At 40.6% G+C, this 15,452-nt stretch overlaps 1 protein-coding gene across 9 annotated transcripts in view; it reads right to left on the reverse strand.

Moving 5' to 3' along the window:
- Nucleotides 1-10,373, reverse strand: part of ALG6 (ALG6 alpha-1,3-glucosyltransferase) — a 67,451-nt gene extending 57,078 nt beyond the window's left edge. For 2 of the 9 annotated variants that reach the window (XM_058717152.1, XM_058717142.1), the window contains exons 1-2: nucleotides 9,245-10,235; nucleotides 5,266-5,535 (exon numbers count right to left, since the gene is read on the reverse strand). Coding sequence is in view for 7 of the 9 variants with exons in the window: in XM_058717142.1 (XP_058573125.1) it covers nucleotides 5,266-5,347 (82 nt within the window). In the remaining 2 variants the exon portion in view is untranslated. The other 7 variants (XM_058717143.1, XM_058717147.1, XM_058717144.1 and 4 more) reach the window with 7 other exon arrangements.
- Between the last annotated feature and the right edge of the window lie 5,079 nt (nucleotides 10,374-15,452).

A 15,452-nucleotide genomic window follows, 5' to 3' on the forward strand; every position in this document is an offset into this window, starting at 1 on the left:
GCCTGGTTGGTTAGCTCAATGGGTAGAGCATATGACTCGATCTTAGGGTTGTGAGTTCAAGCCCTACACTGGGCATTGAGCCTAGTTAAAAGAAATTTTCTTAGGGGATGCCTGTCTGGCTCAGTTGGTGGAGCACTGACTCTCGACTTCAGGGTTGTGAGTTCAAGCCCCACACTGAGTGTAGAGATTGCTTAAAAACTAAAATCTCTGGGGCACCTGAGTGGCTTAGTTGGTTAAGCATCTGAGTTCAGCTCAGGTCATGATCTCATGGTTTGTGGGTTTGGGCCCCGCATCAAGCTCTCTGCTGTCAGCGCAGAGCCTGTTCCGAATCCTCTGTCTCTTTCTCTCTCTGTCCCTCCCCAGTTCATGCATGCACTTGCGCTCTCTCTCTCTCTCTCTCTCTCTCTTCCTCTCAAAAAATAAACATTAAAAAAAAATTTAATTTTTAAAATCTCCCAAAGATGTACTTCAAAAAGAAAGAAAATTATCTCAAAAGAAGATGCAATTGTAAAAAGGGTGAGCACAGAAAATGATAAACATAGAGGATAAACATAAATAAATATGAATTGTTACAGAAGCTAACAGTAATTAATGTCTAAAATTCTAGGCAATAATAACATTTTAATGGTGGGGGTGGACTTGTAACTAGAGTTGAAGCATTTTACGGTCCTTGGGGTGCCTCAGTGGCTCAGTTGGTTATGTGTCCAACCGTGGTTGAGGACATGATCTCATGGTTCATGAGTTTGAGCCTGCGTCGGGCTCTGTGCTTACAGCTTGGAGCCTTGGAGCCTGCTTCAGATTCTGTTTCTCCCTCTCTCTGTCCCTCCCCCACACTAGCAGGTGCCCACACGGGATCTCTCTCTCTCTCTCTCTCTCTCAAAAATAAATAAAAGCATTTAAAAAAAGCATTTTGTGGTCCTTACCTTGCTCAGAAAGAAGACATAAATATATTAATTTTAAACTTTGTTGGGGTACCTGGATGGCTCAGTCAGTTAAGCGCCCAACTCTTGATTTCAGCTTAGGTTATGATCTCATGGTCCATGGCTTCAAGCCCCCAATCAAGCTTCATGCTGATGGTGTGGAGCCTGCTTGAGATTCTGTCCCCCTCTCTCTCTGACCCTCCCCTGCTCACTCTCTAGATCTCTCTCAAAATAAATAAATAAACATTTAAAAAAATTTAATTTTAGACTTTCTTAAGTTAAATATATATGTGAAAATCTCCACACCATACCTTGAAAGAACAAAATAAAAGTACAACTTGCAAACTAGCAAGAGAAAGTGGAATTAAGGAGGGGAACTGGTTAGTCAAGTCTAAATCACAGGGATTTAGAGGTGAAGGGTAAAAGGGTAGAAAAAGATATACTGGAAAAAAAAAAAAAGGAAAGAAAAAGATATACTGAGCAAAAAAAGTGGGATCTCATTTTCATAGTTCTGGGGAATGGGGCAGGACATCTTTGGGAGGCCGTTTTCGAAATTCTGCCTACTGCAATATGAAAGAGCAAAGCCCACAATAGCTAAGACCCTCCTGAAGTGGAACTATCAGGTGGGAGAATTTGACTCATATCAAGATGTACTGTAAAATTATAGTAATAAGACACTGCGGTACTGGACCAATTTATCAGAATGAAGAGTCAGAAACAGATCCATGCATATATAAAAACCTGAGATAGAGCTGGTAATGCAGATTAGTGGGGAAGAATACACTTCTCAATAAATGGGTTAAAACAACTAATTATCAATGTGAAAAAAATTAAAAATAAATCCCTAGATGACATGTTATACACAAAATTCAATTTTCAGGAGATAAGGACTTAAATAGAAAAGACAAATCTTAAAACTTTTAGAAGAAAATTTTAGGAAAATACCTTTGTCACTGGAGTAGGGAAGGGTTTCTTAAAGATACAAAAAGCACAAATCATAAAGGAAAAAGATTAATTTCATTATTTTATCCTGTTCATCAAGACACCTTAAGATGTGAAAAGATAATCCATAAACTTGGAAAAGATATTTACAAGTTATACAAAAGTTAGCTTCCAGAATATAGAATTCATGAGAAAAAACAAAACAAACAAAAAAATACAGACTATGTTAGAAAAAAGAATCTAATAGAAATGTACAAATGGCACAGCAAGTATCCCAGAAAAGGAAATATAAATGGCCAGTAAACATGAAAATATGCTCAATCTTTTAGTAATGAAGGAAATTCAAATTAAAACCACAACAAAATATCATTTCACACACTCTGGACTGACAAAAATTCAAAACTTGTGAAGTATATAGGGTAATAGGGACCCTCCCACTAGGGAACTGCCTCAATACTAAAAAAGCTTAGAAAGCATGACCAAGATAAAATTTGCTCTAGGAACTGGCACAAATGTTTTCTGGTTCATCTCTTACACTTTATTTGCAAAATCTCAGGTTGAGTGTTAAGCTTACAGAGAAACTGAACGAAATAGGACCTGCCTATTTTGGTTCTAACCAAGAAAAAAGGATTCCTTTTCTGCCTAGTAAATCCTTCCCTCGCTTTCAGAACAAACTTAATGTTTGTTATCCTTAATGTTATACTCTAAGCCTTTCTTGTCTGAATTACAAGTCTCCTGTGTTCCCAGTCTACCTCGTTTATTTTAACGTAGAACGTATTTTCAAGTCCACCCTGCCCACTTGACTGCGAACTTCTCTAGGGAAGTGATAGGGTGATTCAGGGACCCAATTACAATGTGGGTTACGGGGGGGGGGTTCCCCCACACATCCAACAAACAATTCTCAGACACCAACTCCATGTCCTACAATTCAACTCAATTCTGACACTATCTACAGAGATAGCATCAGATTCCACAGGTTATGGGGTTCAGTACTGTAAGCCTGCCCCCTCCCTCCACGTCTGATGCCAGTCACCAGCCCAGATTCTGACACACTAGCTATAGACTGGAGGTTCCAACGAGCCCCTCCAACTCTGGATGCCAATCACAAGTCTAGGCTATTACTTGAGCTTCTGACAGACTGGCTATATATATCAGATGCTCCCACAACCTCCTCCTTTGGTCCAATTAATTTGCTAGAGCATCTCTCAGAACTCAGAGAAACATTTAGTTACTAGATTACCAGTTTATTATAAATGGATATAACTCAAAACAGCAGATGGAAGAGATGCATAGAGCAAGGTGTGGGCAAAGGTGCTGAGCTTCCGTTCCCCCTGAATCTCCATGTGCTCATCAACCTGGAAGCTCTCCAAACGCCATCCTCCTTTTGGGTTATGAAAGCTTTATTATTGGTGACTGATTCAAGCCCCTCTCCCCTCCCTGGAAATCAGAGGGTGGGACTGAAAGTTCCAACCCTCTAATCACAAGATTTGGTTTTCTTTTTTTTTTTTTTTTTTTAATATATGAAATTTACTGTCAAATTGGTTTCCATACAACACCCAGTGCTCATCCCAAAAGAAGATTTGGTTTTCCTGGAAACCAGCCTCCATCCTTAGGTGGGTCCAAAAGTCAACATTACCATAACAAAAGACAATTTTTCACTTTCACTTAGAAAATTCCAAGGGATTTTTAGGGGCTCTGTGCCAGAAGGAGGACAAAGACCAAACATATATATTTCTTTATAAATCACAGTATCATAGGAAGATACCATTTATTATTCTTGTCACCCTAAAAGTCAGACCTAAAGACTTGATCACCAGTAAGACATATTTTTGCTGCACAGCAGACAATAAACATTCTGAGGTTAAATGATCTAATGTAAGGATCAAACAAGATAATAGTTGTGAACCATCAATATGCTGATTATATTCCTACACTATTAAAAAAGAAAATACATTTCATGCATAGTATCTCAAGTAATCCCCACAATCTTGTTAAAATACATATTAATATTCCCACTTTATAGTAGAGGTACCTTTGTAAGAGGTTCATGGAGATTAAGTAACTTCCCCAAGATCAGGCACTAACAGGTGAGGGTGGAAGATCTAAGATTTGAACCCAAGTCTACTGCTGCATCCAAGTGATTTTACTTCAATATTCCTCAAATTCATTTATGCATCTTTTTAACTGGCTTACTTCAGGACTTCTTTCTCAGAAGCCACAGAGCAGTGTCATATATTGATTTTGGAATAAAATACAACTATATTTGAATCCCCATTGTCACTTATCAGTTGTCACATTTTCCATTTGTAAATCACAGGTACTACTACTTATCTTCAGTGGTTGTGGTAAGCACAACAAAATGCTCAGTGTCTAGCATATGGTAAATACTTAAAAAATAGTAGCTCATACTTCTATTATTATGATTGTGTCATTTGTCTCTTTACCTCCAACCTGCTTCCTACAATCCTTTTTCATTACAATGAAAGCTATTTCTTTAAAATACAATTAATTTGCCAACCTAATTGCATAGCTTAATCTTGAGCCACTCCCTCCCCATCCTTTTTGTTCCTTCTTCTGATGCTACTCCAATACTGACTACTTAAAACCATGCTCTCATTCTACCATGTTTTTGCACATTTTCCCCATTTCATTTGCCTAGCAAATTCCAAGTCATCTTTCAAACCTTCAACTCAAACGTCTTCTCTGAAAAGTCTTCACTAATGCACCGTCATCATGCACTTCTCTGTTAACCTTTGTACCTCACAAATACTTCTAGTCATAATTAACACGTGGTACCATGACTGCTTACCTACTAAAATACGGACCCCCTTCAGTACTGGATATTCACCTTGTATTTCTAGCATCTAGCACAGTGCCTGGAACATGAGCAGTGCTAAATAAATACTCACAGGGTTAAGTCAAATCTTATTCCCTATCCAGGACCACACACCAGCAATTCTCCTCCCTCTCTTTCTCTCACATCATTCCCAATCGTATTCTCCACTGATCTCTTCCCTTCAGTCTAGCAACATGGCTTCTCTACCCTAAACCCTAAACAAAAAAAGCTTCCTTTGATTCCACTCCCACCCTGATGTACTTAGTTCAGTTCTCTCTTCGATGCCTAATATGTAATCATTTCTCAACTTGTCATCTTCCTCATTAGAATACATTTTTGTTTTCTCATGTCACAAAGCCTATGCTTCTATTAAGCTCTTATACATATTCTTTATATTAGAATTTAATGTTTAAATGTATTTTCTTGACCATACCAATAAAGCCTCAAATTCTTCTCTGTCCCAATCAGGTAACTATAAACTATTACCAAACAAAGATGAAGATGAAGATGAAGAAGAAACTAGTCAAGGAATATTTACCCATCTTTTAAACAGTAAAAATGTGTTACCTGAATAAGAATTAAGAGAAACTGTCCACCGTACTGTTAGTCCTATTAAGACCACAATTGTCATCAAGTGCCATTTCTCCATAATTTTTCTTCAAATCTAGGGAGGGGAAAAAACAGGACCAGTGCCAGAATACTTTTAACACGCAGTCAGTAGCACTTCTTTTCTTCATCAGAGAAATGTTATCAATTCCCTGGAATTAGGAGTTTGAGAGAATTTTAAGTGATGCTTCCTTTCCAGTTAAATATTGATCTTTATGTCTATGAAGTAGCCTAGAAGAAAAAAAAAGAGACAGAGAGAGAGAGAGAGAGAGAGAGAGAGAGAGAGAGAGAGACACCAAGATTTAGCTGAGCATAGTCTAACAAAAAATCCATTAAACCAAGTAGAAACACACAGAATTGGAGGTGGGGGCAAGGAGGAAAGTGGGTAGTTTTAAAGTTCCTTATTTCCTAGTCTTCTAGTTGGGAAATACACCTCAAAAGGTAGCTCTCCCTGTTAAATGGGACTTAATAAATCTAAAGATATGGTAAGGATCTGTCCTTACGAGGGAATATTTCTGAGTGAAGAAAAACAAGAGAGTGGAAGAGTCAATTCCATCCAAAGCATGTTTATCTACAGGTAAAAATAAGACTACAAAAGTAAATTTAGGGATGTTTTATTTTTGGTACAGAGAGAGAGAGAAATTTTATCTTTCTACTTAGTTTGAGAAAATGTTCCACTAAAGTAATTCATGTAGTTTGATTTTTACTTCTTTTCTTCCAAACTATACATTCACTAACCACACCATTTTTCTACCTTAAAGAATGAACCTTTACAAGAATAAATAATAACCCCAACTCTTAAAAGAAAATACAAAAGCAGTAAAATGCAATTAACCATTTCCATGGTTTTTTTTTTTTTCTTTCCCCTTCAGTTTTCTCCTTGGGTTGGATGGTTTAAAAGTAAAAAAAGCTTTGAAAAATCATGGGCCATTTTAACCACAGGATATACTTTAAATATAACCAGAAAAATACAATAAGTCAACTGAAAAAACTAGGGGAAAATTGGCACATTTCACCCACTGGGGGGGGGGGGGGGGGAGAATTAAGAATGTAATAAAACATTAGTTTTATTTATTTTTTTATTAAGTTTTTTATTTTAATTCCAGTGGACTTAATATACAGTGTTCTATCAGTGTGACAAAAGTTATTCTCTTATTTAAATATAGCAAAGTCAACCCTAGAACTAATGAAGTCTAGCTCAATCAGGAAGAATGACTCAAAGCGGTAAATAAGGCAATGGAAATATATTATTCAAATTTGGATTATATAAATTTCCTTTCTCTTTCCTCCCTCCTACTGCATTCATTTTTAATTGTTTTACTGTTCACTAGAACTTCTATCACAGAAGCAAAGCAAGCAGAAAAATTAAAATTCAATCACTTTCCAATGTTGACTCTGGATTTCACACAAGTTACAGGCCATTATAAACTATTCAAAAAATTTTTATTTATTTATTTTGAGAGGTAGGAGAGAGGCAGAGAGGAAAAGAGAGAATCCTAAGCAGGCACTGCACTGTCAGCTGAGAGCGTACTGTGGGGCTTGAACCCATGAACCACGAGATCATGACCCAAGCCAAAACCAAGAAACGGATGCTTAATTGACTGAGCCACCCAGATGCCCCCAAATTGTTTTTTAGACCAACACAAAAAGCCCTTTTTATCAATACGCTGCACTATACATTCCAGAACTGCAATACAACAATTTACTAAGATATCATGTTTAAAATTGATTTTACAAATGTTAATTCCTCAATTTAAAACTACAGATTTACTGGGGTGCCTGGGTGGCTCAGTTGGGTAAGCATCCCACTCTTGATTTTGGCTCAGGTCATGATCTCATGGTTTGTGAGTTCTGAATCCCATATCAGGCTCCATGCAGACAACACGAGCCTGCTTGGAATTCTCTCTCTCCCTCTCTTTGCACTGCGCCCACTCCTTCACTCGTATTCTATCTCTCTGGCTTGCTCTCTCTCAAAAATAAATAAGTAAACTTAAAAATTGGGGCGCCTGGGTGGCTCAGTCGGTTAAGTGTCTGACTTCAGTTCAGGTCATGATCTCAGTTTGTGAGTTCAAGCCCCGCATCAGGCTCTGTGCTGCAGGCTCAGAGTCTGGAGCCTGCTTAGGATTCTGTGTCTTCCTCTCTCTCTGCTCCTCTCCCGCTCACCCTCTGTCTCTCTCTCTCTCAAAAAAATACATAAACATTTTTAAAAAATAAAAAATAAAAATAAATAAATAAAAATATAGCTTAACTAATACTGCATCTAGGAAATTTAAATCACTAGTATGACCAAGTTAAGTCAATTATCCACAATTCCAGAAAATCCTATGTAAGAACTGCCCCAGGAACCTTAAGTAACAAAAAATAAGACTGCCAATAACACTAAATAATCTTAATGAACTTAAAAAGAATATAATGCTTAACTAATATGATGCTCATCAAGTCTGCCAAGAGCAGAGTGGTGGAAGGGAGAACTGATGGATGAAAGAATCACATCCCAGAAAATGTGAACATCTATGATGGACTAACTCTAACTCCAAAGATCATGACAGGAATAAATTCAAATAAATTCAAAGCCCTGAACTTAAATGTGAAAAAACAAATGTACAAAAATCAACTGCTTGAGTACTAAAAGGGAGACAACAAGTAACAGGTGATAACTGTCAGTTTTGTAGGGATCCAGAATCAGTGTTACAGGTATTTTGATTTCAAAGTAAAAAATTCAAAAACAAATAAAAATAAAAAATAAAAGTAAAAAATTTAACTAGTTTAAATTTACTTATTGTTTTTAGTAATCTCTACACCCGATGTGAGGCTCGAATTCACAACCCTGAAATCAAGAGTCACATGCTCTTCCAACTGAGCCAGGCAGCCAGGCAGCCCATAAGTAGTTTAAGTAAAAATAAATAAATAAAGTGTGTGTGTGTGTGTGTGTGTGTGTGTGTGTGTGTGTGTATTAGGAAAGCTTTTCTAAAGATTAAAGCTGTTCAAAAATGAAATGATTTGCTTCTTAAAAAGGGAGTTCCTCTTTAACAGGTTCTAACAGAAGCTGAACAACTACTTGAAAGAATATTTTTAGAGTGTAGAATAGATGACTAATTTCTAAAGTGTATACTAAATCCGATTTTGGAAACATATTATGTGTCTGAATTAATATAAATCCTGACAATACAAAAGATTTGGTCTCCCAACAAACATGTTAATGTTTCCCCTAATTCCCAACAGTTACCCAGTTTTGTGGGGTTTCTTTGATGAATAAAATGGACAGAACTTCCGATCCTTCACAAATGGCTCATGCTAAAACTAAAGGGCATCAAAAACATCTTTTCCGCACATCTTTTTACACTTAGAACAAAATGCAAATACTCCAGACATAAGACCCTCTATCATCTGACCCCTGCCTGCCTCTCAGATTTCATCTCCTCCCACTTTCCTACAAGGTCTTCCCTCTCTTCCTAAAACCTGTCAGTTTCATTTATTACCCTCTGTTCCTCTCCTCTGCATGGAATGCTTTTACCCAGCTCACTGGCTAACCTTTTGTCATTCATATTGTGTCTCAAGTCATCCCCTGGGAAAGCTCATCCTTGACCACCTTACTACAGTTTCCACCTCTTACTGTTTGTACAATTACCTTCTTTAATTTTCTTCCTAATTCTTTTCACTATCAGAAATTGTATTCTTAAAACAAGATAGAATAATTTCACAAACATAATGGGTAAAAAATGCTAGATATTAGGGACACCAGGCTGGCTCAGCTGCTGGAGTTTGTGACTCTTGATCTCGGAATTGTGAGTTCAAGCCCACACTTGGTGTACAGATTACTTAAAAATAAAATCTTAAAAAAAAAAAGCTCCCTACTAAAGAGTACATATAATATGGTTCCATTTATGAAAGGCTCATAACAAAACTAATCTATGGTATTAGAAATCATTAAAGAGGTTACCTTTACGGAGAAAAGAGAGGATGGTGATGGGAGAGGTCTTCCAGGGAGGTCTTCTCAGAAGAAGCTGTGAATGTTCTGCTTCTTGATCCGAGTGGTGGCTAAAAGATGCATTTTCTTTACCATAATCAGCAAGTTACAACTTACGATTGGTGTAGAGTATTTTATGGTACATATGTTACATTCCAGTAAAAAAAAACATAAAAGGAAATTACATTTATTTGACAACCAGAACATAAGCTCCCTGAAAGCAAAGATCCTCTTTTCTTAGCTGTTGGCTCTGTTCCCTGCACTTAGAACAATGTTGGCAAAAAGCAAGTACTCATAAAACATTTGCTGAATGGAGATCTTCCTGTGTATGAAGAGTGGAGGTACCACTTTTACTGAGTCCTTTGTGCCTAAAAACATTATGACACTTTTAACGGATCTCTTCTCCTTTACAGTAAAAAGGGCTCTGCAAAGCAAAGTACAGTTAACTGTTTAACCCATCCACACGTCAAGAAGTTTTCACGCAGGTGGCAGAGAAGTGTCCGTCCTACTTTCCTCAGAGTACATTTCGACCAAAAACAAAAACAAGCAAAAACCTCAGTCGTTCACACCCCAGGGCCGAATTTGTTCCTTTTTTCTGAAAGGTCCTTCCCCCAAGGTGGACACAACACCTAGAGTGTGAGCCTATCCCAGAGGAGCACGTCTGGCGAAAGGGACCGTCCTAACGTTTCTCCTCCCTTTCTCCAGCGGTCCAGACCCTCAAGACCGCAGGAACAAGGGCGCCGAGGCCGCTGCAATCAAGGGGTCCCACCACCATCCCCACGTCCAGTCACCCGACTTCCAAGCGAGCCTGCAGGTTGAGGTAGGGAGGCCTCGCCAGCCTCCCCTCTGAGTGGGGCTGGACCGGGAGCCAGGCTGGGGATCCGGGCTGCTAGCAGCCGACCGGATCGCAGCGCTTCGCGAGTCCCCCGCCCCTCCCCACATTGACCCAGCAGCCCAGACACCCTAGGGTCCCGGCCTCTTACCCCGCAGCCCGTAGAACATTAGTATTCGCGCCCACAGCTATCCCAAGGAGGCGCCTGCGCGCTGGCACCCACGGCAGAGCGCCTCTCCGGTCTTCCGCCTCCGGGAACGCGCGCGCCGGGCGCGGGGACGAGCCCGTCGAGCGTGAGGGGGGTGCGGGGAAAAGGCGCGGAGAGGAGGTGGCCGGCTTAGGAGGCGGGGCACCGGATGGCGGAACCTGAGAGGCCTCCCGGCCCGGGTTAGGCTTAGGGCAGGTGGAAAGCCCCTTGCTCTTCTTTCCCGGGCTGGTGGCCAAGGCCCGAGCGGCTGCTTAGTCCACAGATTCCTGTCAGGGGCGCGTCCTGGCTCCCTCCACGGAGTGAAGAGCCCTTGGCTAGTCCTCACCACCGGGCAGTGGGGTCTTTCTCTGTGCCTGTGCCCTCAAGGAGTCAGAAAGCCAACCTGCTTCACTTTCAAACTACATGCCCCTGATGAAGAATGTATTAAGCTGGTAGGTTACTCCGTGTAAGAAACATTAAACGTCTACCCATTTTCCGAGAGCCTGTGGGCTATACAAAGAAACAGCGCTGCCCTCAGGTAGCCACTACACCTTCCCCATCAGGTAGCTTGGATCACTTATCCCCAAACTTGCCCAAAATAACTACATCCCCTCCTCTGTTTAGAGAATGCACTCATTCCTCACTGCTGAATCCTGCCATTCTATATAAGCCATAAGTAACAGCAAATATTTAACTATGGCTTTCTATTCAGTGGGTCTGCACAGCTCTCTGGATCTACTTTCTTCACCTGTGAAATGAGTCAGAGGGTCCAGGTAAACTTCCAACTCTAAAACTTTATTCAATATTTAAAAGACTGTCAATACTAGAAACATGGAGAAATGTGGCCAAGTCCCTGCCCTCAAGAGACTTCTCATTGGCAAGACATTTTTATGCATAAAAGGATAGAAAGCAATAGAAGGGAGCACACGCTAAATGTCAGATTATTGGGGCGCCTGGGTGGCTCAGTCGGTTAAGCGTCCGACTTCAGCTCAGGTCACGATCTTGCGGTCCGTGGGTTCGAGCCCCGCTTCGGGCTCAGGGCTGACGGCTCAGAGCCTGGAGCCTGCTTCCGATTCTGTGTCTCCCTCTCTCTCTGCCCCTCCCCGTTCATGCTCTGTCTCTCTGTCTCAAAAATAAATTAAAAAATTAAAAAAATGTCAGATTATTAATATATGCATTAAGTACTATAGGAGTTCAGAGAAGAGGATTCACTGTAAATTACAAACTGTCAAGAAATGCTTTCCCTGGACAGTCAGCTGAGCTTTGAAGGAAAGCCTGGAGGATAGGAGTAGGACTCCAGGCAAAGGAAATGGCTCAAGCCAAAGTTGTAGCAGCTGAAAAGTGCAGAACATTTCCTCTAGTTTAGGTGCTGGGTGATGAAGCTGGAAAGGGATAACTGTGGAGACCCTTGAATACCAGGCTGTGGTGTTTGGAATTTATTCAATGATCAGTAAGGGGCCATTAAATGACTTTTAGCAGGGAGTCAAGTGTACACTACAGTGTTAGTGAAAATTTAAAGTGATAATGGATAAGATGAATCAGAGGAAGAGGTAGAAATCATTATAGTAGCCTATGCACGATTAGACAAGGGCCTGGACTGAGATGGTAATAGTGGACTTGGAAAAGAGATCAATGCAAGAGGAAGAATGTACAGATCCTCGTAACACAGTAGACCTGTAGAAGAAGCGAAACAAAGAGGGTAAAATCAAGGATGGCTCCCCAAGGTTTCAAGTCTGAATTACTAGAAAATCTGAAAGATCTGGGGAAGTCTAGGGAGAAGCTGACTTGGAGGAAAAGGTGTTGCATTGTGAGTTTGAGGTGACAACCAGACAAAGTAGTAATCTTCAGGTACCAGTTATGAATCAGAGCCTAGACAAACAATTGGGGTTGAAGGTAGAGATATGAAAGTCTCTCATTTGAATAATGAGAGAGACAAGACAGTACAGTGGGAAAATAGACAACCATACTTCAGTAAACACATATTTAAGGCCAAGAAGAAAAAGACAAACTGATAAAAGATATTACATGATTACAAGCATAGGGGGAAATCCAGTACCTTGCAAGATCATAAATAGTAAGCATCTTGTGGATAAGAACCATGTTTGACAAACTAAAAATCATGTTTTATTGAATCTAATTGGCTCCATCAATTATAAGAAGCACCATTTTTTTTAATTTGTTGTTTATTTTTGAGAGAAAGAGAGCATAGTGGGGGAGGGGCAGAGAGAGAGGGGGACAGAGGATGTGAAGCAAGCTCTGAGCTGACAGCAGCGAGCCCTATGCAGGGGTCTAACTCACGAACAAGATCATAACCTGAGCCAAAGCCTGACACTCAACAGACTAAGTCACCCAGGTGCCCCAGAAGCACCATTATTTTATGTTCAACTAAGAAATAAGGTTACCATTTAAACTAGTTATGACTATAAAACACGATTGCAGAAATATTAATATGTGAGAAATATACATCTCCAAATGATGAAATTGGTATAAGCCTCTCCTTACTGCCTAGCTTCTGGCACAGCATTAATAGCAAACACAGCCAGCGGGCACCTGGATGGCTCAGTTGGTTTAAGCGTTCGACTCTTTTTTTTTTTTTAATGTTTATTTATTTTTGAGAGACAGAGACAGAGCATGAGTGGGGGAGGGGGAGAGAGCGAGGGAGACACAGAATCTGAAGCAGGCTCCAGGCTCTGAGCTGTCAGCACAGAACCCCATGTCGGGGCTCTAACTCATGAACCCAGAGATCATGACCTGAGCCCCAAGTGTCTGACTCTTGATTTTGGCTAAGGTCATGATCACGGTTACTGAGTTCTAGACCCACACTGGGCTCCATACTGACAATGCAGAACCTGCTTGGGATTCTTTCTTAATATCTCTCTCTCTCTCTCTCTCTCTCTCTCTCTCTCTCTCTCTCTCTTCCTCTGCCCCTCCTGTGCACTGTCTCCCACTCCCTCTCAAAGTAAGTAAAATAGGGATGAGTGGGTGGCTCAGCCGGTTAAGCATCCAATTCCAGCTCAGTCATGACCTAACAGCCGATGGGTTTGAGCCCCATGTCAGGCTCTGTGCTGACAGTTCAGACCCTGGAACCTGCTTTGGATTCTGTGACTCCCTGTCTCTCTGCCCCTCCCCCACGCATGCTCAGTCTGTCTCTCAAAATATAAATAAAGAAATGTTAAAAATTAAAAAAAAAAAAAAAAAGTAGGGGCACCTAGGTAGCTCAGTCGGTTGAGCGACTGACATTGGCTCAGGTCATGATGTCACGATTTGTGAGTTTGAGCCCCGCGTCGGGCTCTGTGCTGACAGCTCAGAGCCTGGAGCCTGCTTCAGATTCTGTGTCTCCCTCTCTCTCTGCCCCTCCCCCACTCATACTCTGTCTCTCTGTCTCCGAAATAAACATAAAAAAATTTTTTTTAAATAAAAAAAAATAAGTAAAGTTAAAAACAAGCACACAGCTGGTACTTAAAATGTTCATTGAATAAACAGTAGAAGGGACATCTAAGCCTCTATTTCATGGCTGAACTTCCTCCCCACTGCATCTACATCCTACTCCTGTTCTTTGTCTCTAGTAGATACTATCATTTCTGAAAGCCCAGTACCTGTACATAACAGATGCTCAGTAAATGCATTTTGAATGAGGTCATCAGGGTAACCTGTAATCCAATCTGACTGGTATCCTTGTAAGAAAAGGAAATTTGGTCACACATGTGCCCATACACAGGAGAGACCATGTGAAGACACAGGGAGAAGATGGCCCTCTACATCCAAAGAAAGAGGTCTCAAAAAAACCAACCCTCCTGACACCTTTATCTTGGACTTCTGGCCTCCAGAAGGGTGAGAAAATAATTTTTGTCTTTTAAACCATCCAGTCTGTGGTATTCTGTATGGCAGCCCTAATAAACGGATACATACCTTATACTGTCGATACTCAATGCACTAGGCAAACTTCTTCACATAAATCATTCTTTTGTGGCAGTTGGTAGTTCCTTTTCTAGATTACTTCCACCCACGAATAAAACAAGCACTTTTCTGTCTTGAGTCTAGGGCTTCCCTGAGTCCCACTGAAAATCATTCACCTGATCATAGCTGCTCTTTGAAATAGGTTCCTCTTTCCTGCCTGTACATCTTCCTAATTTGACCCTTGCATGTCATTTTCCATTATTCTGCCATCTCCAAAATAGTAGCCTCTTTTATATACTAAAAATCTTTCATATCCAATTCACTTGATCCATACAGTAACTCTGAGAGAATAGTAGAACAGGTATTATTATCCCTTTCTGACATACAAGAAAACTTGAGAGCAACATTTCCCAAAGTATGTTTCATAGAACTCACATTCAGTGAAATAAGTGTTGTCAAAAAAAAAAAAAAAAAAAAAAAAAGTATGAAGACTGTCTCTTGATGCTGAGATAAAAAAGTTTGAAAACAGTGGGTTATATTAATCTAAAAAGGATTCCTTACTTCAGGTCTTTTCAGAGTCTTTTATGTGTTATGTACATCATGATTCTCCAAGAGAATATGGAATTTTCAGACTTATTGACCATGGAATCCTATCCCCACACCCCACCCCACCTCCCACTTCCCATCTTACAGGGTGGTCCATGAAACACAGTTGGAAATGCTGGTTTGAGACATTGTATAATTTCTATAAGAGATACAGCAAATAAATGTCAGAACCATGATTAAACCATAAGAGGTATCTGGGGGGCTCAGTCGGTTGAGCATCTGACTCTTGGTTTCAGCTCAGGTCATAATCTCCTGGTTTGTGAGTTCGAGCCCCACGTCAGGCTCTGCAATGATGGTGTGAAGCCTGCTTGGGATTCTTTGTCTCCCTCTCTCTCTGCCCCTCCCTTGCTCGAGCTTGTCCTCTCTCTCTCTCTCTCTCTCTCTCTCTCTCTCTCGATCTCAAAAATAAATATATAAATGTTTTTAAAAAATAAACATGGGGGGGCGCCTGGGTGGCGCAGTCGGTTAAGCGTCCGACTTCAGCCAGGTCACGATCTCACGGCCTGTGAGTTCGAGCCCCGCGTCAGGCCCTGGGCTGATGTCTCGGAGCCTGGAGCCTGTTTCCGATTCTGTGTCTCCCTCTCTCTCTGCCCCTCCCCCGTTCATGCTCTGTCTCTCTCTGTCCCAAAAAAAAATAAATAAAAAGCGTTGAAAAAAAA

Source organism: Neofelis nebulosa, chromosome 2 (genome assembly GCF_028018385.1).
Source record: "Neofelis nebulosa isolate mNeoNeb1 chromosome 2, mNeoNeb1.pri, whole genome shotgun sequence".
NCBI lineage: Eukaryota > Metazoa > Chordata > Mammalia > Carnivora > Felidae > Neofelis > Neofelis nebulosa.